At 46.3% G+C, this 24,163-nt stretch overlaps 1 protein-coding gene across 9 annotated transcripts in view; it reads left to right on the top strand.

The window, feature by feature from the left end:
• CACNA1I (calcium voltage-gated channel subunit alpha1 I) overlaps window positions 1-24,163 on the top strand; it is a 69,866-nt gene that overhangs the window by 11,251 nt on the left and 34,452 nt on the right. For 8 of the 9 annotated variants that reach the window (XM_080633169.1, XM_080633168.1, XM_080633167.1 and 5 more), the window contains 5 exons: window positions 5,364-5,523; window positions 7,497-7,812; window positions 8,482-8,574; window positions 13,928-14,234; window positions 15,590-15,993. In XM_080633169.1, coding sequence (XP_080489295.1) covers window positions 5,364-5,523; window positions 7,497-7,812; window positions 8,482-8,574; window positions 13,928-14,234; window positions 15,590-15,993 — 1,280 coding nt within the window. The remainder of the gene's footprint in view (window positions 1-5,363; window positions 5,524-7,496; window positions 7,813-8,481; window positions 8,575-13,927; window positions 14,235-15,589; window positions 15,994-24,163) is intronic. The other variant, XM_080633171.1, reaches the window with a different exon arrangement.

The following is a 24,163-nucleotide window of genomic DNA, read 5'->3' as shown; positions in this document are numbered from 1 at the left end:
GCATCTCTTTGTGTGTGCTTTCTGCACAAATACAATCTATCCGCTGGAATGGTTCCTCAGTTCTGAAAATTCCTATAAAGGAGCATGCACAGGAAAATCTTGCCAACCCCATGCTAGCTGTGTGGACTGCCATGTGTCCTGGGGCAGGGGAGGAAGGAAAGAAGGCATATTTGGACAAGTGGTCTGGCTGAGGAACAAGATGATGCTTCAGTCTCTGGACTCTGCAAAATGTCCTGCCAGCTACAGTCACAAGTGCTGATGGGGAAGAAATTTGCTTTTGCTCCAGTTAAAATGACAATTGAAGGCTTGGCCCATGGTGCAGATAAGACGAGTGCTGAGAATTTCTGTTTTCTTCCATCTGGTTTACTCTATGCAAGGGAACAATTACCTCAAACTGCTTTCTCCTTTTGACTCTGCACATTAGCTTTGTCTTTCACTGCAGAGCTGGAGAGGACTCAGAGGTGGGTGAGATATAAGAAACTAGAAAGAACGAGGTTTCTCACCCTCTCCTGAACCAGTCTTCCATTCAGATCTCAGGGTGATTAGTGCTACAGAGTAAATTAGCTCAGCTGTTGGCCCTGGCTCTTGGAAAGAGGCAGGTGGAGAGAAAGCGAAGTGGCAGAATGATGCTGAGCAGGAGCAGGGTGAGGTAGTGGTAAGCCACTGGGCACACCTGCACTGCACTGCTGGGTCTGGCTGCCTGGAGCTGCCCTCCTCCCCAGCCCTGCCCTGGCTGCTCACCTCACTTTCCCTCACACATGCCAGATGAGTCTGCATACCTGTGATGGCCAGGGTAATCGGGGTTGATGGCAAGTGTCTGGAGGGAACTGTGGTCACTGTAGCATCTTCACAGTTTGTCAGAGAGGGCCTCTGGGTGCCGTTGGGGTGAGACAGAGGATTTGCTTTGCCTGAAGCCAGGACAGCATTCAATGACTTTGCTTCGGCTTTTGGCTTTGCTCAGCCCTGTGCCTCCCTCTGGTAGCTCGCACCTTGACAGTCCTCTGATCGCCCCCGCTGCTTCTTACCCCTATGATGTGCCTTCCCCTCCATGTACACTGCTCTATTGGAGCAGTGAACATATCTCTCGTGCTTGTGGCTTTGCTCCTGCAGGATGTCCTACCATGAGTTTCGTTGAGCACCCTTCCCCATCCCTTGCCCAAGGGCATGGGTGAACAGTAGGGAAGCATAATCTGAGCACCATTTCATCAGGATTCTCCCTTGGATGCCCCTAGCCGATGCCATTTGGTTTCCTCCTTTGCCCTGGTCTCCTCGTAAGGATGAGTGGGGAAGAGAAAAGGCCTTTCAGAGCCCACACCTGGCACTCATGAATATTTCATGTTTCTAGCTTTTCTTCCCCGTGAAGAGCAAAACCTTTTCATATTTGATGCCCTGGGAGCCTGTTTGGTTGCTGAATGTTGCTTCATCAATGCTCTCCCTCCCTGATTTTCCTCCAGACTGCCCAAGACCCTCTTCCTTTCTCTTCTCAGGGAATGTCTCTTTTTTTCAAAGGCTGCTTCAGAAAAGGTCATTGTCCCTTTCATTTTTCCTCCTTGCTGTGAGCCAGCGTGGCTTCTGCTCTGCCAATGATAGAGGACAAATGGGGATGTGGGGAAAGGCAGCAGTGTTGGTGGGGGCTGGGAGATGTGCACATGTATGCTGCAGAGCAGTGCAGAGGCAGAGAGGAGATGTAGGCACGGCAAGAGAAGAGTAAAGGGGCAGAAGGCAGGAAGGAGGCTGCAGCAGCACTTTGCAGAAGAACCTTCTGCAAAGATTCCAGTACCTTCCAGAAGCTGTCATGCAAGATGCACCAGTGTTGCTGTGGATGGCGGTTTGTCTGGCAAAGGCCCCCTGAAAAAGAGAGGTGTCCCAGTTCTTCAGGGCAGGATGTTCCCAAAGCTGCTCTGAGAAATATGCTTTCTGCCCATTTCCATTGCCCCACAGCTGCTTTACAGACCTTGACATCTCAGTCACCAGAGTCTGCAGTAAATCATCAGCCTCTATCCGTGTGCTTTTCAGCCTTGCTCCCCCTTTTCCCTACACTTTGTGAGTGCTTGGGGAATCAGGGACTGTTTGCATCCTGCTCTCTGTGCAGACCACAAAACACACTGTTCTATGGGTTCTGCCAGAGTGGGGCCCACCCCCTCCTGCCCATGACAGCATTCAGACACCTGGCAGTGAGGGTCCTCCCTTGGATACCCCCAGCAGATGCACTGCTGTGGCTGCTCTACCAGCCCATCCCTTCCTGGGTCAGTGGGACTGCAAAGCCCCAGCAATGGGCAGACCCACACAGGGCTGCTGGCCCAAGAGGGGACTGGGAGGCTGTGAGGGCTTCCCCCTGAAGTGTCTAGTGGAGCTGGCAGAGGTGCAGGAGGGATACTGCCAAAATGACATAGCAAAGGGTGCTCAGGGACTCTGGCATGAGTATTGCAGGCAGCTGGGGAGGCTAACAATGGAGAGAACAAAGGTTGTATTGACACTGTGCCTTTCATCTATATGGAAGATGGATGAGTGAGTGGAGTTGAAGTACTCTACTAACTGGGCAAACTCAGTTAGGAGGTCCATTTGATGGAAAACTGATGCCTCTGGTGAAAATGGGTTTCCAGAGCAATTGCTTAGCAAAAAGCAGAAGAGGCTTTGCACAAAATGAGATAATGTATTTGTTTTAGAGGTGGTTGGCCCATAGGAGAATTGCAATCGATGTTTGGATGGGTGGAACTTCAGCCTTCTTGCTTTTGGTAGAGCCCATCTCAAAATGTTATATGCGGTGTCAGCATCAGTGCGCACAGAAGGGTGGGTGTTTAACTGGGAGAGTTTCTAAAAGATACAGGTTTGGTTTCATTTGGATTTAGAAATGGAACCCACCAATGCTGAAATTCTTTGCGATGTGGAACAGATGCCAAGTGCTAGGGCCACCTTCCTGGTGATCACCTGCCTGGCGCGGGGCCACCTGACAGATTTTGGATTATGGGCCCGGGTACCCCAAGAAGGCCAAGCATGAGGGCAATTGCTGTGACCCTGAAGCTATGGATAGAGATCCTGCACCATCAGTGGAGCTACTTGGAATCAGGATGGAGAATGTATAGGCAGGCAGGATGTTTCCAAGGAAAAGGCAGGCAAGTTTTACAAGTTACTTTTCTTTTCTTGGAACGTGGACAAAATCAATTTCTGATCCAACAAGTGTGTTGTCTGTAAAATTGTGGTGGGGATGTCTGTTCTCCGTGTTCTGTGTTTCAGCATAAGGGCAGTCTCATTCTTCCCATTGCCTCTGCTCTGAGATAAAGCTAGCATCAATCGATCTGAAAAACATCATCCCCTCTTGCAGCACTGCTGGCACAGCTTCCTGTGTCACTTGGCTCTCCCTAACATACTGGCCAGGACAGTTTATGGGAAGTACCAAGCTTGTGCTGTGAAGCAGCATTAATGTTGGGAACATGCTGCACCGCAGTGAGGTTGCGTGGCCTTAAAGCCGAAGTGTTGTGCAGAGCATTGCTCCAAAGCCTGGCAGGTCACAGCAAGAGGCAGCAGAGCACTGTGGCAGTGCTGTTGGGCTTTGTGTGGCAGCAGATCAGGAAGCTGTCAGTGACTCATGGCATGTCCGTGATTGCCAGCGAGCAGCTGGAACTCTGCCCCTGCACGGCTCAGTTCCTGACGTGCTGTCTAGAAAGTGCCTTAACTGGTGACTGGTGATACAGCTGGGCAGCCAGGCAAGTAAGGCTTAGCCGCTGCTCCACAGCCTGGCCTTAGAGCTAATGCCATCACTCCTTTTCCTTCATGAACCCATCTAACTGACATTAAGCATCTCTCTTTCCTACATATCACCTACCTCCACTCCTGTCTCTGCTACCCTAATCTGCCCCCAGAACATTCCGTCTTAAACTAAACCAATCCCCACCAGGCACTCTTCTCCCTCTCCTTTCATAGGGAAAGGACCTTAAGATCATCCAGTTCCAATGCTCCTGCCATGGGAAGGGCACCTTCTACTAGGCTGGATTGCTCAAGTCCATGTCCAGCCTGGCCTTGAACACTGCCAGGGATGGGACAGCCACCGCTTCTCTGGGCAGCCTGTTCAAATGCTGCCTTCAGCCTGTTCAGTTCTGCTTCCTTGGGCAGCCTTTCAGTGTGCATGCACCCCATGCCTGCGTGCCTCCAGCAGGTACCACTTCCCCCTACTCTCTGCAGTGTGAGCAGCCTGGGAAATAGAGATAGAGTGTAATGCACAGCATTGTGTGGCTAATTACTTGATGCTGGGCACGCAAGGGGAATTAACTTGTGCCTCAAAGGGCTGTCAGAGAATCCTAAGCTTATCTTCTCCTCCTCTTTCCCCTTCCACTGCCATCTGAAGTAATGAACTGGTTATAAATACCTAATTAGCTAATTATTTGCTGGTCTACATGGAACATGTTCAGTGAAGGAATTCCCTGGACCCCCGGGAGAAGGATCTCCACGGAGGCGCGAGAGACAACCACATGAGGTGTATGCTGTGGTAAAGGCAGTACAACGATGCTCAGGAGGATTTCTAAACTTTTGCCATCCCCGGAGAGCAGAGGAAAAGTCATTAGCTCCACAGTGAAAGGAGCCTATCCTTACCCCTACTTGCAGCTGTGTGAGCTGAAGTGCCAGGGGAGAAATAAAACCATAGAAATAATTAATTAGATAATTAAAAGTAAAAGGGGTTTGGAAACATTTGCACTGGCCAGAGGTGCTGTGCTGACAGCATTTTGGGCTTTGCCTGCTACTTGTGTGCTTCAGCGCTGCTGTGGAGGGAGGGCTAGCCTAGAGAGGAGAGTGTGGTCTCCATGGCTTGTCCACTGATGATACTGTCACTGAGAAAACCAACTTATGTCGGTTTACGTGTGCTGGATAGGTTCATTCCATTATGCAGGCTGGCTTGGTCTATTGATGCAATTCTCACAGGTTGCAGCATACAGTTTAACTGGAATGATTTCAGTTCAAGACATCTGACAATGCTGCTGTTGAGCTTCTGCACACCTTCGGGACAATTGTCACTCTCTTGCCCTTCTGCAGGGAAGTGGGAGAGAAGGATTTTGGTCAGATAGCTGATAGTGCCAGCTTTTCTCTTTCCCCTTTCTTCCCGCTGCTGCAAAGGCCTAGGGTTAAGAGATCATGGCATCATAGCAGGTCTGCTGGCTGCCTGTCAGTAGAGGTTAGGACAAGAAAGGGTGACAATCATGAATCTGGCCTGGTTTGGGCAGTAATTAATTTCTGACACTGCTTTTATCTTCATGTGGCTTTGTGTGTGTGTGTGTGTGTGTGTGTTCTAATTTTTCGTTTCCTTCCTTTTTTCCCTTTCTCTCTCTCTCCGCCCCGCGCTTGCTCCTTCTGGTTCTCTTCTCCCCCTGCAGGCATGCGCATCCTTGTGAACTTGCTCCTGGACACCTTGCCCATGCTGGGGAACGTCCTTCTTCTCTGCTTCTTTGTCTTCTTCATCTTCGGCATCATTGGGGTGCAGCTGTGGGCTGGGCTGCTCCGCAACCGCTGCTTCATGGAGGAGAACTTCACAATGTGAGTGCCTGGGAGATGATGTCTCCTTCCTTTCTTCCAGCGACATTTCTCTTTCCTCTTCCCTGCTCTCTTGTCTTCTGCTGCCTGGTTCTCTGGCTGTTGGCAGAGGTGTCCCACAGCCATATTAGTAGAAGTGAGAGCATCTGGAAGTGAAGAATGGCTGCTTGAATGGGACAAAAATAAAACATGGAGAAATGTGGGCACAGCCCTGGCAAAAAGAGCCTGGACCACACAGGGGTTGATTACAGGTATCTGAGGTTTATTCTGGGGAGGTCAGAGGAGAACCTGCAAAGCAGGCAGTGGGGTGGAAATACTTCTGCCTGTTATGTATTCTCCAATTACCCTGCTGGAGCTGAGAGCATCAGTTTCAGGGCACAGCTCCTCCTGTTGACTTTCTGGCTTTAGTAGATCTCAGGCTTTGAAATATCTTCTTAAAACCGTATACTAATCCCAGGCAAGCTATCAGTTTAGACTGCTTAAAAAACCCCTAAAGCTGTAGATCAGTTTAGACTGATTAAACAATTCTGAAGCTTTAGATCATCTCAAATTGGAAAAAAAAAAAAAGTGTGAAAATATAATCTGCAGAAGAGCAGTGGGGTTGAAGAGTAGGAGCTGCTTAAAGCATCCATTTACTGTGTTTATATATTCTTTGGGGAAAAATGAATGTTTAGGATGATTGTCCTTTATGTAAATCAGGGGTAGTACTACTTTAACGAGTGTAATTACATCCATGCGGAGTTAGTGTAACCAAGAACTGAATTGGGGCAGCTGGCAAAGTGACAGATACTAGAAAATCTTTAGCTGACCATTACTAGAGAAATGAATTCTGCAGGCACCCAGTTCAGCAGTGATGTGGATGTGCTACAACACATCTTTGTGGTTTGGTTCCACTTAGTTTAGAATCAGAGACTTTCTTTTCTCTTTCATCACAGAATCAGAGAATGGTTTAGGTTGGAAAGGGCCTTAAGATCATCCAGTTCCAACCCCCCTGCCATGGGCAGGGACACCTCACACTAAACCATGCCACCCAAGGCTTTGTTCAACCTGGCCTTGGGCACCGCCAGGGATTGAGAATTCACAGCTTCCTTGGGCAACCCATTCCAGTGCCTCACCACCCTTACAGTAAAGAACTTCCTCCTTATGTCCAATCTAAACTTCCCCTATTTAAGTTTTAACCCATTACCCCTTGTCCTGTCACTACGGTCCCTAATGAAGAGTCCCTCCCCAGCATCAATACCTGTCCTTTTCCTATGACACTTAACGAACAAGTCTGCATTTACAGAACATAAAAGTTGTGTATTGTGGCACTGCAAGGAATACACCAGATAAAGTTTAATAGAAAGTTTTAAATCTTCACCTTTCATTTTCCTGATCATTAGCTCATCTCCAGCTAGGCAAGCATAGATGATTTTAATTATTCATGTATTTGGAAGGTGCTTGCATTATTGTGAACTTGTCATGAAACATTGCACCCATAATGCCAACTGTCAAAAAGGAGTCATAGTTAAGGTTAAGTCAATTTTATCTTCGCATTTCCCGATTTTAAGGCTGAGTTGTGCAACCTTAATTATGCATGAGCTGGATTTTGATTTTTTAGAAGTACAGAAGGTTCACTACCAAATGTTATAAAACATGTCCATCAACATGAGTACATGCATGAGCACATCACAGTAAAGCCTGATGAACTTCCTTAATATCACTGCATCTAATTTAGCCTTGATGCTAATGGGAGAGTGATCAGAAGGAGATTGTGTAATTTGGCTTAGGGTGATCTGATGGGAGGCAAAGCTCTGAAAACTGGGGACTCACCCTGGAAATCTCCTGCTTTCCAGGAGCCCTGTCTTGAGGCAGTAAACCTGGAAATCTCTTACCCAGTGCAGTCCCTATCCAGGGAGCATCCAGCTCCACTAGCGTCACTGATGGGAAACTGTCTGTTACAGGAACTTTATGACTGTGTTTTTTTATCCTTGCAGACAAGGTGACATTGTCCTTCCCCCTTATTACCAGCCTGAGGAAGATGATGAGATGCCCTTTATCTGCTCGCTGTCAGGAGACAATGGAATTATGGGCTGTCACGAGATACCCCCACTGAAAGAGCGGGGCCATGAATGTTGTTTGGACAAGGATGATTATTATTACTACAACTCGGTCCGGCAAGAGTTCAACATCAGTGGCATGTGTGTCAACTGGAACCAGTACTACAATGTGTGCCGTACAGGCAATGCCAATCCACACAAGGGTGCCATCAACTTTGACAACATTGGGTATGCCTGGATTGTGATATTTCAGGTAAGATCAAGTTTGCCTCCTAACATAGCTCAAGCAAGTTTTCTTTTTTCCAACTCAATCTTTCTGTGCTCTTGCGACAGTTTCTGCAGGGTGAGATACAGCAGCAGAGAGAAAAGGGCCTTGTAACTATCCTATCGAGAAAGACAGAGTGCCCATCACGAATGGTGTTCCTGAAGATGGAACATAAAGGTTGAGATGAAGAGGGACATAGAGCTGTTCAAGGCTCTTGCTGAAATGAGCTACACTCTTCAGGCTGACTTGTACCAGTCTTCCCTTCAGTCCAGATCACTATAGCAAAGCATGCGTTGCAGATGGGACCTAAAATTCAAACCTTTTCTCTTTTCTGCCGGCTGTACGCAGTGTCCAGTCCAAGGGGCACAGAAACCTGCTGCGGGCTTTTTCCCTGCTGTGATCCAGGGAAATGAACTATTTTAATGAAATATTCCTGCTGTGGGCTAGCATGATCTCACAGGCTTTGACAGTATGCCAGTGTCACCAAGCAGTACCATGCTGATTTCCTGGAATGGAAATTTGGCCTCCTTGAAATGAATTGTTGTTTCTCACCTTCTTTGGGTTGCAACAGCCCTGCTAGTATCTGCCTGTATACACTGAGGAGTGAACTCTGGAAGCCCACTTCCCTACTGTTTCTCTTGTTGCTTGTCTCTGCAGGTTATCACACTGGAAGGGTGGGTGGAGATCATGTACTATGTGATGGATGCCCATTCGTTCTACAATTTTATCTACTTTATCTTGCTGATAATCGTAAGTATAAGCCTTGATGACTGTCAGCATTGCAAGCTAAATGCTAAAAGCTAAAAGCCAGCCGTTATGTCAACACAAATATCAGGGAAGCAAACTACTTCTCCTGGATTTCTTCTAGGAATTTCCAGAACCAGCTAGTTGATTCTCACCAAGAGTCGGAGGCAGGATCACGTGGTTGTCAGCCTGGTTATTGTCTTTCATTCAAAAAAATATGCTTAGGATTGATTCCTAGAGATATACATACCCAGTGTAGAATAATGTTCTCATCCAAGAATCTTCTCTCAAAGTCAGTTTCCCAAACTCGTAGGCCTAGAGCCTAAGCACAGAAAACCATTTCTGCATCTGCCCTCCTACTTGGTCTCTTTATATGTTTTAAGCTCTTGAGTTATTATTGAACCATGTTTTATGGCTTTTGGCAGGACATGGATTTCGGAGATCCAGGTTCTCAGATTCAGATTTTGTCAGATTTGGCATCTGTCATGCTGGATTACTTCCTCACCATGAACAGAAAGGAGCTGCTGCTCCAAAAGTGTCAGCAGTCCAATGTAAACTGGCTGTGTGAGATTACTTGTAGCTGGTGGAAATAGAAAGAGAGAGGTGTGTCTGTGATGAGAGCTTAATAAACAGTTTATAAACCCTGTGGATTTATACAAGTGAAGTTTGAAGGTTGCTTTGCTGTAAGGATGTTTGTTGTGAGTGCCTCGAAAGAGAGGTGAGATATGGTGCCATTCCCTCTTCCATTCTCAAGCCTCTCATTTGTAAATGCATTTTCTTGGAGAGAATATCCTGTTTCTAACAAGGAAGAATTTTGTTTCTATGAAGACTCTTGCACTTTTCACATGTAGGAACTGTCCTGGTTTCACCTGGGATAGAGTTGACTTTCTTCCAGCTACTAGCTGGTTTCAGTGCTGTGTTTTGATTTTAGTCTGAGAATAACGTTGATAACACACTGATGCTTTAGTTTAGGACCAAAGTCAAGAGTGGAAAGGAAAGACATTGGATGGATTATGGGAAGTATGAAATCTGTACGTTATAGGTGCAATTTAGTTCTAGGTCACTTTGCCAGTAAGGACTTCAGTGTGTGTTTTCAAGGCCTGCGTGTATTTGGATGGGCTGCTGAACAGACCTGGGTAAGACTCTGCTCTTCACTTGCTACTTGTCCTATGTGATCATGCTCTCTTAGAGATAGGATCTCTAGAACCAGTCATCCAGTAACAGCCCAGGCTCATCTGGCACAGGAACTAGTTTAACTTCAAGCTGACATGCAGTGACTTGAGAGCAAACAAACCTTAATCCAGTTTCTGGAAGAAATTCTGCTGCCTGTACATATGGGGAGTGGCATGCAAAAAATAACCTACTGGTCCATTCAGGACAGAGAACTTATAAAAAAGCTGAATCTTCATGGTATACTTCTTTTTTCCCTGCCTTCTGGTCTCCTGCCATCACAAGGGAAAGACAAGCAGATAAAAACAGGAAGACAATCTGCTCCTGTGGGCTGAATCATGAGGCAGGACAGCAGAGGTGAAATAGACCTGTAGGAATGCTGCTTTTACTTTGAGGCTGGAGAGTCCCAAGGAGAGACGGTACAGAGGTATGACTGCGCAGGATGGAGGGGAATTCACCCCAACTCTTCCCAAACGCACACTGAACATCCACTGCTTTTTGTGAGTTCAGAAAGCAATTACTTCCCATGAAGTTTGTTCAGATTCCCACCATATGATACATATTTAGTACTTGCATTTTCACTTTGAGCATCATGGCCAGAATATCCAGATTTGTACAAGGTAGTTCAGCACAGAATTTACTCCTTGTCTCAGACACAGACTCTCGTAGGGCCAGGAAGGACTGTGCACAGCCAGTGTTTAACCACTGGGGTGGGCCCAGCCTCCTGCGGGACTTCCAGAAACTGCTTCTCACCCCCTGCTCCAAACTACATAAATGCTGTCAGTGTCTTTTTGTCTCCTAAGCAGGAGCATCCTTCTAGTGCTGGCTCACCTCATGTGGATTCCCAGTGATTCAAACTTTGCCTCTGAATTTGCAGGTGCTGAAACCCCTCAATTAAACACATCACCTGAGATCTTACTGCAGTGTCATTGGCATTTCTAGACACTCCCTCCTCATTCTCAGAAGCTATGTAGATTTGTTTCCATCAGATGCAGGTGCACATGAACATCAAGTTACTCTGGAGACTGCTCAGAACAAAGGAGCCATATGTTAGGTGGGATATTTCCTATGCCTTTGATGGAGTTACACCATGAAAATATTTAACCTTTCTGTTACATTCTTTGCATGTATACTGCATCTTTTACAGCACGTAGAAACACACCAGTTCCCCTTGGTTGCAGAATAGAAATCCCTTAGTTTTATTTTCCCTCCATGTCTTCTTATAGAAATGATGACCTCTCTTCAAATGTGACGAAGAACAGTCCTTCCAGCCTTTATCTTTCCCTTCTCCATGGTTGAAAGGCCTGGGTTTCTAAGCAGGATTGCTCTGACAGTCATACTTCAAGACCTGAGTCTTTGCTTTTCCACATACATCCTAGCCTTGGCTCAAACTTACTCTTCTGGGAATGGATCTCTGCAGCAACTACTTTAGAGCTAAGCTTTCATCCATGACTTCTTATTCCCTCCCAGATATATCTTCAAACACCTACATAAAGGCACTACCTGCTGCTGCTCATCTGGCAGGAAGAAGGCTCCACCACCTGGATATATTCCTAGCACAGTTAGGACTCCTGCATAGATGTGCTCCACCAAGGGGAGGAGTGCTGGCTGACCCTGGCGCTCAGAGTGGCCTTGCAGAACAGCTTGGTAAAAGCATTTTACATATTCAGCAAATTGCAAGTAGGTTCCTGCTCTGCAAGAGATCATGAAGCTAACATGAAAGGAGGACTGCTTTCACTTCTCAGGGTTTCATTTGGATCTTCCTGCTTGAGGTCCAGCTGTCTCTTTGTCACTTCTCCAGCTACTTGGCCATTGGTGTGGCTCTTGGACTAGAGAAAATTCTTCTGAACTGTCAGGCTGGCATGTACGTTGCAACATTCAGTGACCTTCTTGGAGTGCTCTGTGCTGACACATGCGGGTTTCAGAAGACAAGCTGGATATCCAGGCGTAAGCAAATTAAAAATAACGGGCAAATTAGTCAGCATCTCCAGCACCAGTCAGGTTTTATTCAAGATTGCAGAGTCAGGGATTGAACCTCGGGCTGAACAAGGCCAGGATCTACACAGTTGGGCTCAGCCTCAGGGCTGAACAGGACTCCTGTGTTGGGGCTCTGAATCAATGGTCTCCTTCTGCCTTTGTCATATGCTTTGTCCGACTCATGTCAGACACTTTTGATCTCCCTGTTTAGCTAGCTGAGATGGATCACTCAGTTACATGCCATCTGGGAACTTTCTTGTTCTTCTGCTAGCTGGGGGGCTGTGTCAAGCTTGGCAGAGCCTGGGAGTTTATGGACTTGCCTGTTGTCTTTGGGTTTAAACAAGCTCATTTGTTTGATGTTCTTAGCTAAGAGGTTTAGGGATTGGGTTTAGTTGCCATATCCAGTCCTCTCACTCCTCTCCTTTTTGCTCATGTGGTGGGAGATCACAGCAAATGGTGCCTGTGAGGATAGGGCTTGGTGACGTTAAACCTGAACAACCCTGCAGATTCAAGCCCAGGCTGGCAGTGTGACCCTGCTGAGAGCATCTTGTTACCCTCAGTTCCTTTGCAGGTAGCCTAGAGAAAAGGTGTTGCAAGTCTCAACCACTTGTTGATTGTGGAGGTGCTGGAAGTTGCAAAGTACTGGGCAGTGTCACAACTAGAGTTCCAGAAATGCATGTGTAGCTGGTGTCCAGCTCACAACCCTGCCTCACGCAGGGAAAGCTGAGGGACATAACCAAATGGGCAAGCTGAGGGGGAAGACGGCAGGAGAGCACATTGGAGAATTTGGATTCCCAGTCGTATTCTTGTCAGTGAAAACATGCAAGACATTATGGACTAGCAAAAATCCAGGGGGAAAGGGAAGGAAACTGAATGAGGCATCGTTTTAATTTTCAAGGCCACATACAAAAGCTGAAGGGAAAATAGGCTGAAATACGGGCAGGAGAAGAGGCAAGAGAGGAGTTCAGTGATGAAGGGAAGCAGAATTAGAACAGCTTTGAAGTGTTCAAAGAAGAGGAGAAAAAAAACCCCAACCCAGCCCTTTATTTTGAGATGGTTTATTGTCCTTATGTTGAATCTATCTGGGAAGAGCTTCATGTTTCAAAGGCTTATTCAAATGCTAGCAGGGACACCTCCCCTTCGAAACACTGAGAACCACTGTATTAAGCTTCCGGACACAGCTTCTAGGCACCTGTGTGCAAGAGAAGGGGACAACCGAGGGGACAAGTTGGTATGGGCAGCAGCAAGAGCTGTGCACTGAGGAGAAGGCTGCTTGGGTAGATAAAACAAGCTGGGGTACTTGCTGAAGAAAACCTCTGCTTTTTCCATGCAGAAGGGTTGGGGTCAGGTTATCACCAACTTTGCTTGTCCTCTCACCTCTGCTGGAAGGGTTATGTGGGGAAGGACACACGCATAAGGTCAGGATGGATCCAGCTCTGTGTCAGAGCTGTTAGGTAGGAAAGGAGAGACAGGTAGGTGAGACTGGGTCCTGTGTGAGTTCGTACAGGAGGAACAGTGTGTGAGGATATCCCTTAGCAGGAATGCTCCCTGGTGCATCGGAAGCAGAAATCTTGAGCTGGTTCTTCCTCTGCTCCCAGGGGCCACCCTGCAGAGTCCATTTCCGAGCACAGCAGACACGTGGTCCTTGTTCAGAGATCAGACTCTGCGTTTTATCAATGCCGTATCACCACTTATAGCTCTGTGGGGAGTAGGCATCAATCAGGGCATCATAGCTTTGAAAATTATTTTGAAAGTGGTTACAGCCCTTTTATGTATGAAATTCTCTTCATATTGGAGCCCAGGTTTTATCCTAAGTGTAGCAGATAGATCTCCTAGTGGAGATTCATCTGTAATTTCATAATATGTAACAGTGAGAGATTGTTACCTCCAGATCTTTCGGCACCAACAAATATAAAGAGGGATATAAAAGTGCTTCTAAGGGACTTGCTAAAGGTCCTAAACCTGCCAAAAGAGCCAAATGCCAGGCTTGTGTTTCCTGAATTTCAATGCAGAGCTCTAAATTCTGCATGGAAATCCCATTGAGTTTTCAAGAACAAGCTCAGCTAGTCCTGGCTTTCTCTGGAATCCTATATCCATACACAGACTGGTCTGCCTCCAGTCACTTTCCACTCCTCTCTCCTCTTACGTTCCCCCTCCTGCATGTTCTTCCTTGTGCTTTCATTGATTGTTCCCTCTTATCCTTTACTACTAGGTGGGCTCCTTCTTCATGATCAATTTGTGCCTGGTGGTCATTGCCACACAGTTCTCAGAGACCAAGCAGCGGGAGCACCAGCTGATGCAGGAGCAGAGGGCCCGGTACCTCTCCTCCAGCACTGTCGCCAGCTACATGGAGCCAGGAGACTGCTATGAGGAGATCTTCCAATACATCTGCCACATCATGCGCAAAGCCAAACGCCGCACCCTTGGGCTGTATAACAGCATACAGAGCCGGCGCCAGGGCCACGTGCAGCCGAGCAATGCCAAGCTAGGCATGAACAGGAAAAGCCAGAGGCACTACAGTAAGGATTGCATGTGTAAAGCTGGAAATACCAGTAGTGGAAATGTGAGCGTAACTGGCAGTATCTCTGTGTGCCAGCTTGCCAAAGGACCTGTGCCTACAAAGCACAGAATTAGAATTAACATTGGGCACAGTGAGCATGGGGCCATGGCCAGTGCGCTTAGACTTGCAAGGTGGGGATGACCAGCAAGTATTGGAATGAAACAGGGGTGACCAGCAAGGAACATGGGAAAACCAGGTCTAAAACCCAGAGTCTAGTAAAGAGCTCCAGGTGTGATATACAGCAGGGTAATGACAGCAGTTTGGGAGAGAGAAGTGTTACGGGGATATGACAAAGTGGGACTAAGGATTTGACTTCGTGACATAGCAGATCCCCCAAAGTTCTCTGCCAAAAGTGAGTTGCTGTGCTGTAAGAGAGAGGCAAAGGGAGCAGAACTGTAATGGGTATCTCCTGAACCAAGGGAGCAATACTGAAGAACTTAGGCAAGGGCAATGAGACAATTTCTCTTGATGAAAGCACATGCTCTTATGTAAAATTAGATATGAGATACCATGTAAATTGGATTCCTGGCCTGAAAAGTAACTGTAAAAGTGGTTTTATAGAGTTAGTATTAACTGCTTCCAATGCCTTTCCCCAGTTACGCTCCCACTAACAAGCAAAAAGCGTATTTTCCTTCAGCTGGTCTTGCATATTCAGTCTTCCATTTTCTTTACTTGCTGGGAGAAAAGTTTCTGCAGCCTTCATGCACTGAGCTAATGAATTAATTGTTTCATGTCTATTTGATCTTCCAGGCCCAACTTGGAGGGTTGAGGAGCACAAACTTAGTTTTCTCACTGAAGTCAGGAGATCTGTTCTGACTCAGAGCACACTGTCAGGAGAAAGTGTTCTTGTGCTACCTTTTCTTGCTTCTTGAGATGCTTTGCTAATGTAGCTCCTCTAATTTAGAGAGTTCAGCTCAGCATGTGGGTTCTTGGACCCCACTTGTAGCAGTTCAGGCCAAAAATCAGCCCTCGTGATGGTTTTTCCCTCAGTTCCCATGTAACACAAGCTACTGAGTCTCAAGCTGTGACTCCTGTATCAGCCAAAACAGTTCTTCCTCTGATGGATGCAAACCCCCATTGAGCCTAATCGCTGGCAGCTGAACAGTACCATGCCTTTCGGTGACACAGCCAGTGTAAAGCCCGTAACGGCAATGGCTTTTACTGGTACCCTTGAGATGATGTGCCAGTGCTTAATCATCTTTACCACTAAAAAGCCCAGTTACCCTGTCTAAATACCCAAAAGTCAAACATGTGCCCAGTTTCAGTGTCTGTTTCAAAGCCTCCTCCTTTAAGCATGTTCATTTCTCTCCCCAGGGCTTTGCCAGCAGCACAACTCTCTTGACTGCCCTCCTCAGGGCTTTGTCCAGCCCATTGCTGTGACAGCAACCTCTGATCCCACCAACTGTCCCCGATGCCATAGGGTGGAGCATGAAGCATCTCGAAGGCTCTCTGTCCTGGATAACACTGACTCAGAGCAGGAGGACGGAGAAGCCAGCAAAGAGGAAGGAGAGGGCAGCAGAGAGGACCAGGGTGCCTCGGCGCTGGAGAAGGAGGAAGAGGAGGTGGAAGAAGGCGGACGACTGAAGCTCTGCAGTGATATGTGGCGAGAAGTGAGGATCAAGCTTCGAGTGATTGTGGACAGCAAGTACTTCAACCGTGGGATCATGATTGCAATCCTAGTGAACACTATCAGCATGGGCATCGAGCACCATGAGCAGGTAAGGCACCTTAGGGCATGGGTGGGCAGAGGGGACCGGTGAGTCCTGCTGGGGGTTACGACCTTGCTAAGCAGTTAATGCAACTTGGTGGAGGCAGAGATTGAACAATTTGGACTCCAGGCTGCAGCACAGATGGTCCCAGCATGGCTTTGGAGAAATCCTCAGAATCTTGCACGGTCTTTTTTTCCTTACCCCTGCACTTAATCCTGTTCACTGTCTTTATGTATTTCCTTCTCACCTCCTCTCAGCTCCTCTCTTTTCTTCCTTCTCGCTCACTTTTATCCCTCTGTTTTATTTTTCACCCTGTCTTCTCTTCCCATACTCTTCTTTCTCCTTCACCCTTGTGTCTTCCATCTTCCTCATCTCTCTCTCATTTCCCTCTTCATTAGCTTACTGAATCCTTAGTCTATTTGGTTTATTTAATGCGCCCTCTGGGGATGTCACAGGCACTTCACCAGCATGTCAATTCAAATCTATCAATCAGCTTGCTAGCCTTTCCAGCTTAATTAAGAGATGCCTGAGCACAGTCTAACTATACAAGATAGCTAGGAAAGGCACCACTTCCCATGTCCAGTAATTCTGGGGGCTCAGATGGGTTGAGCCTTTCCTTTGCCCTGGCAGCAAGAAGTGATGGATGGGTCAGACAACAGCAGGTGGTTTGGAACCAAGGTGAAGTCTAGTTCTGGACACAGTCTCAGGTAGCAAAGAGACAAGCAGTGAATCTGGTTCAAGCAAGGCATTCTGGTTTGCCCGTTGCTGCATCAGGATGGAGATATCTTTAGACCCAGAGTACATTAAATTCCCTGTTTGAGGCATCGTAGCGTGTGAGCCAGTATTTGAAGCCTCATACGTCTGGATCCCACCCACATACCAAGCGTTAGACCATTCTTCAAAGCCCAGCTAATTTCTGATACAAGGGTGGGAAACCTTAATCTGAACCCAGATTGCAAAACTGCACTGGATGCCTCAGTACCAGAAAAATACTGGTGAGAGCTCAGAGGAGAGAAGAATGAAAAAGAGACTGGAGGGGTTGACTCATGAAAGCAGATAAAAAAGAGCGATGTGTTTAACACATAGCAGAGAGATGACTAAGGGTTGAAGCCCAGGAAAATATGAAAACTGCCCACTGATATTTTAAAGATGTGAGCACCAAGCAGAGAAAACCATTGTTCATTTTGGTTTATTGGAGACAGCGTGACTTAAGTATTTAGCAGAAGAATAGTTGAGCTGGAGGTAGAGAATTCACTCTTATGTTCTGGCAAACCTGTGTGCAGATTTAGGCCCTTCTAGGCCACCTCTGCTATGTTTGTACAGCCTGCAGCAGAGTAGGATCTGCCTGCAGCCTTGAGGCTTCTAGTAGCAGGCTGTTAATGACATGTCCTTAAAGTTATGTTATCACTTTTTATCCTTAAGTAGCTAGGAAAAGCTTATGACCCTGCATACTGTTTCTGCTAGAAAGTTATGTCAGCTGAATTGATCATAACTGAAACATGTGGTGTAGCCTGTTTATTTAAAATATGTACAGTGAATCCTGACACAAGGTTAAAAACAATTCAGACCATACCATGAATTCGAGGTCCTTTTCAGAAAGCAGTTAGCTCGAAAGCACACAGACATATACACTTCCCTTTGCTTTCTTTCAGTGTTCCTCAAGCCACATTATCAGTACATCTCAGACGGGTACTTCATCACCTCCTTTTCTCCCCTTCCTTTGTTTTGGGTTTTTTTTTCTTCTTGTTTTTTTTTCTTCCCAGGAACACAAATTTCACAGAAAGATTTCCAGCAAAAGACCTCTGTCCACAGGGATCTGTGTTTTGCAGGGCAATGACATCCTATGACCGAAGTAGTTTCTGTTGCTTCAGCTACTTCATCATACAAATGTCTCTTGGCCCAGAGTTAATGCATACAGAGACCTCTTCTATTTTCTGGTGCATGGGAGATCACAATGCCAGCCACATTCTGGGGACATACCTGGCTGGGCAAGAAGATGTGTGAAAGTGTCACAGGTTTGAGCCGTGCTGCTCCACTTGTTCATAGACTATACAATGGTGAGTAGGTCCACTGACCAAAGCACCCAACAACCATCAGGTTAATGGGTGAGACAGGTGGTACAGGCACAAAGGTTCAGCTTCAGAAACACAGGAACCTGGGGGCCATAGCCGATGTGCAAGTCTGACCTTCACTTCCTGAGCCTTGACCAACAGAAAGAATGGCATGAATTAAAATTATCTGTTCGTTACAAGTCAGGCGTTTAATATTCACAGTGTCTTTCTGCCACTTATCCTCAGCAACTCAAACCACTTTACTTGAATCCAAATCACCTTGGCATTTGGCTTTGTTTAGCTTATGCATCTAGTCCTCTTGTCCTTTCCTATATATGTGGCCAGGGCAGTTTCCCATCTCCTTGTGCATTTCTTGTGAAGGAAATAAACTCATTTTGGGACAAACTGCACTGCTGTGAGTCATTTTTAATTCTTAAGGTTATCACAAGTTATCACTTGTAAATAGGTAAGTTTATTCAGATCCATCAATGTGCATTATACCATATAATATTCTCAATATTAAGTCTTCAGACATTGCTGGGACATTGCACAAGCCAAAATCAATCATTTCAAGCTTTGTCCTCCTTGAAATATTTTTTGCAGTTCTTCAGATCTGCTTCTACTTGGGAATGCCTATTTTTAAAATCCAGTATAGAAAATATTAGATGCTTGTGGCTGTCCAGAAGGATCCTTTTAAGAGGCTCACTTTTTAAAATATTCACAGAGGACGTGGTGGTGCTGCTCATTTTTCTCCCTTATTCAGCTTTCAGAAGAAGGGCTGGTCCCAGCTGAACATCCCAGGCTGCCTTTCTCTTATATTTCTTGCATGGCCTGTTGGACTCAAGCTTCTTTGCCATTAGTAGCCAATGAGACAATTGCAGGATAACTTGGTTTATCTTCTCCAGTATCTACTCACAGTATTCCTTTGTGCATCAGATCAATACTTTATGAGGTCTTATGTGGATCATGAGACGATCCCTTGTTTCCTAACTATAGCAGCCCTGTGGATCAGTACCTTCATATCCTATAGCCTATGAGATTTCCCTTTAAACCAGCCATTATTGCATCCAGAAGTTCATATTTTACAGTTATTGCTTCTCTTTTTACTATTTGCTGCTTGTCAAAAACATTCAGCAAATGTCCAAGCCAGCTCATCATACTGACATTTAGTAAATGATGGAACAGTCTCCCTGAGGTGGTAAATGAAACCACATTACTTCAGTCTTGTAAAACTAGGGTATAACAAGACATCATGAAATCCTACATTGGTTGTGGGGTGGTGATTAGAGTAAGTAAAAGCTAGTTGATATTTTCAGTGGCTGATTTCTATGCCTTTTCTGATTATTGTCAAGTGACTTTGAAATAGTGAGTAAAAATGGAGTCTGGAGTGACCTCTTTATGGAATATTTCTCTCTCATGTTCTCAGAGGCAGTGATGTGCAGGTTTTGTAGGGCTGGTCTGCTTAGATCACATCAATTACTCTTCAGTTTCTAGACAGCTGTAATTTTACTCCTGGTTAAGAGAAACTTCTCCTGCAGGAACTTCATGGTGGTCAGCATGTTCATAGAATCATAGAATCAACTAGGTTAGAAAAGACCTTTAAGACCAAGTCCAACCATTACCCCAGGACTGCCAAAGCCACCACTAATCTGTATCACCATTTCCTGGGAAGCCTGTTCCGATACCAGATCCCTCTGCAGAGCTTCCCTTATTCTTCAGCAGATCTACACTCCCAGCCAGCCCAGTGTTGTCCACAAATTTACTGAGGGTGCACTCAATCACCTCATCCAGATCATCAATGAAGATGTTAAACAACACTGGCCCTGATACTGAGCCCTAAAGGACACCCCTAGTGACTGGTTGCCAACTAGATGTGATACCATTTACCACCACTCTTTAGGCTTGGCCATCCAGCCAGTTTCCAACCCAGTGAAGAATCCACCTATCCAGGCCATGAGCAGCCAGTTTCTCTGGGAGGATGCTGTGGGAGACAGTGTCAAATGCTTTACTTAAATCCACATACACAATGTCCACAGCCCTTCCCTCATCAACCAGTCAGGTCACCCTATTGTAGAAGGAGACCAGGCTGATCAAGGAGGACCTGCCCTTCATGAACCCATGCTGACTGGCCTAATCCCTCCATTTTCCCTCACATGCTTTATGATCTCACTTAGGATTATCTGCTCCATCACCTTCCCCATCACTGATGTGAGGCTGACAGGCCTGTAATTCCCAGGGTCTTCCTTCCTGCCCTTTTTGTAGAGAGGTGTCACATCGGCTAACCTCTAGTCCTCAGGGACTTGCCCTCTAGACCAGGACTGCTGATAGATGCTGGAGGGTGGCTTAGCAAGCTCCTCTGCCAGCTCCTTCAGCACTCTCGTGTGGAAACCATCCAGCCCCACAGACTTTTGTATGCCTAAGTGGAGCAGGAAGCTGCTAATCATTTCTTCCTGAATTATGGGGACTTCAATCAACTCCCCATCTCTGCCATCCAACTCAGGGAACTGAGTACCCTGAGGATGGCTGGTGACTATTAAAAACTGAGGCAAAGGCAGCATTAGGTACCTGAGCTTTTTCCTCATCCCCAGTCACTAGCTTTCCCCTACTATCCAGCAGAGGATGGAGGTTCTCTTTGGCCCTTTTTTATTGCTAATATATTTGTAAAAGTACTTTTATTATCTTTTATGGCAGTGGCCAGATTTAGTTACATCTGTGCATTTACCTTTCTGACTTTCTCTCTGAATAACCTAACAACATCCTTGTATCCTTGTATTTCTTCCACAGATGATAAATTATCATTTTTTTCCTGAGTTCCAGCACTATCTCCCTGTTCAGCCAGGCTGGTCTCTTGCCCACCAGTTTGATCTTCAGCACAGGCCAAAGTCAGCCCTCTAGAAGTATAAGGTGGAGGTTTTGCTGACCTTCTTCCTGACTTCTCTAAGGATTGAAAATTCAATCATTTGTGATTGCTTTGCCCAAGACAGCCTCCAAACATCACGTCACCTGCCAGTCCCTCTCTGTTTGCAAACAGCAAATCCAGGCAGGCATCTCCCCTAGTTGGCTCACTAACCAGTTGGGTTAGGAAGTTATCTTCCACACCCCCCAGGAACCTCCTGGGTTGTTTCTTCTCTGCTGTGTTGTACTTTCAGCAGACAAGTGAGGGGTTGAAGTCCCCCACGAGAGCAAGGGTAAGCGATCATGAAACTTCTCCCAGTTGTTTGAAGAACGCTTCATCTGTAGCTTCATCCTGGCTGTGTGGTCTATAACAGTCTCCTACCAGGATATCTACTTGTTTGGCCTTCCCCCTGATCTTCACCCACAAACGATCAGCCTTCTCACTCACAACACTGAGTTCAAGGCAGTTGATGCACTCCCTGAGATACAACACAACCCCGCCACCTCTTTTTCCTTGCCTATTGCTTCTGAAGAGCCTGTAGCCATCCATTGCAGCACTCCAATCATACAAATCATCCCACCATGTTTCTATGATGTCAATTATGTCATGATTTCCCTGCTGCACCATGGCTTTTAACTCCTGTTTGTTGCCTATGCTGCAGGCATTGGCATAAATGCATTTAAGTTGCCCTGTGGATCTGGACTCCAACAGTGGCTCACATCTAGTGAGCCTGGTGTTGCCCCCTATCCCCTTCAAGCCTAGTTGAAAGTGCTGTCTATAAGCTCTGTTAGCTCCTGGGCTAGAATCCTTTTCCCCTTTTGGGACAAGTGTACCCCATCTGCTGCTCATAGGCCTGGTGCCATGTAGGCTGGCCCATGGTCAGAAAACCCCAGGTTATGGCACTGACACCAGTCATAGAGACAGTATTTAATTACTGAGATTTTTCTGATGTAACCATTGTCACTGATTGTGACTGGCAGGAGGGACAAGAACACTGCTTGTGCTCCCAAACTTTAAACCAGTCACCCCAAGGCCCTGAAGTCCTTCTTGAGTCTCCTCAGGCTTCTTGAATTGATTTCCTCATTGCCCACCTGGAATACTAATAAAAGATAGTAGCTGCAGTGCTGAATGAGATGAGTGAGTTTTCCGGTGAAGTCCCTTACCCTGGCCCCAGGGAAGCAGCAGACTTCCCTGTGAAAACCTTTTTGACAGTGCAGCAGTTTCTGGCTCCTGTCAGTTAATGGACTAATTACTTTTTCAGTCTAATCTGACATAAGAACTCTAATGTAAGTAAGAAACTGAAAAGGGGAAAAAAGCTGAGCTGCTGCCCTCTATTGCCCCAGTTTTAGTTTCTGATCACTGGGCAGGAACTCTGAAATAGATCTGATTCATACATTTCCTGCTCCATATTTGATCTGCATTGTTAGGGATGAAGGATTTTGTGCCATGAAGAATTGGGTAGTTTCATAGGTTTGGAAAGAGATCTGTATGCAGAGCAGGTGAACCAGCCTGGTTCAAACACTGGCTCTGGGCATGCTTTGCCCTCTGTGATTTCTCTCCCCTTCGAGCCACCCTTCTCACCCTAATACTCAGCTCCCACAGTTTTGTTCAAGTTTCTGTCTCAGTGTGATGGGTAAACCAGTCTATTAGACCACTTTTTCCCTTTTTGCTTGCCTGCCTCATGAAGTTCACACTTCCCTGGCCAGAGAGAGAACCCTGCACCAGCCGTGTCCACTGCCATTCATGGCCACAGTGCCTCAGGTGTGAGGGTATCCCCACACAGGACACGGTCCCTGGTGTCCCCAGCCCTGCAGCCCCAGCTCCCACCTTCTGGCTCTTTGCACAATGCTGAATTACCTGTATCTCCAGAAACAGCTGCAATGTGTCCTTTATCCAGGGAACGTACCTCTCCAACATAGTCCTCTCTTTTTCTCTTTGTTTTCCTGAGTTCATTCCTTTTGTGTTGCTCTTCCTTCTCCAGGAAGAACCCTACTCCATTAAAAAGAAAAAAGTAATTAAAAAATATCTCTCCTCTACTTCTTGTGGGTGCCAGTGAGTTTATTTAAGGTTTTTTGTTTAGCTTTGCTTTTTGATTCTTCCTTCACTGCCTTTCTCTCTGCTCATCTCTCCTTCCTTCGCCTGCTCAGTCTTTCCTGCCCCTCTCTCTAGGAAGGATGCTTTGCTGGGGCTGATTGATGGCCCATTAGGAAAAGACTAACAGGTGGAGGTTTGCCTAGAGAAACAGATGTCAGGGAGGGAAGGAGAGACAGGGGAACAGATGACCTTTTCCACAAGCGAGATGCAAGCGTGGCTTTTCAAACATCAATTCCTCGAGAGAGAATGTGTGGACAGCTGAGGGGAGGATAATCCACTATCATAGCCTGTCACTTTTATACATTGTTCATTCTCACTGACAATCATTTGATTCAGGCTGAAATTGACATCTCTGTTTAGCATATGGACCTCATGTTCCCAGCAAGTGTCATTGTTGGCTGGCTCTCCATGAAGTGATCTTCATCTCTCCCTTCCTATGTGCACTTGCTTGTTGTTTCTCTCTCTTCAGTCTCCTCTTCTTTTCCCCTCCTTTTCAGGATGGTTTTGTTATTCAAATATAATTATGGATGGAAATTGAGCCATCTCAGTTTTTTTTTAATTTTAAAGAAATTGAGTATTTCAATAAAAATCTGCAATGAGAAGTGCAAGAAATTAGCAAAGGGTATGGAAAGCCACAGAAGTGAGGAGCAGTTTCCAGTCCATTTACTCACCTGGGAGGATCTGGGTCCCTGGGGGTCCCAGAGCAGGGGTTAAAACAGCCCCCTGCTTCAAGAGGAGGATCAGGCACAGAACTGCATTCCTTCCTCACTTCACCTTCCAACAGATGAGTAAGTAACAGGTACAGCCAACACAAAGGCTGCTCTTCAGTAAAACAGCAATTTTGCAGTCCTCAGGGAGAGACCGTGACTGCTGTTCTAGTGGGCACTAATAATGAGCTCATGGTAAAAATGCTGGTTCTGACCTGCGGGGACTGATTTTTTGTTTCTGCAGTGCCAGGAGTGTGTGTCCTCGCTTGCCTCAAACAACAGGCTTTTGCAGTTTTGTTCCCATCCTTTTCACATGATGCTTAAAAGAGTGGTCCACACATAGCTTAGACCAACATGAAGGAAGTAAGGAGCCTTCAGCCACCTTTTCAGCATGGGTATCCAAACAGTGAGAACAGTACTGCCTGCTACCA

Source organism: Psittacula echo (genome assembly GCF_963264785.1).
Source record: "Psittacula echo genome assembly, chromosome: 1".
Lineage (NCBI taxonomy): Eukaryota > Metazoa > Chordata > Aves > Psittaciformes > Psittacidae > Psittacula > Psittacula echo.
The sequence above is the reverse complement of the archived record's forward strand: the minus strand, read 5'-3'. Positions and strand labels throughout refer to the sequence as shown.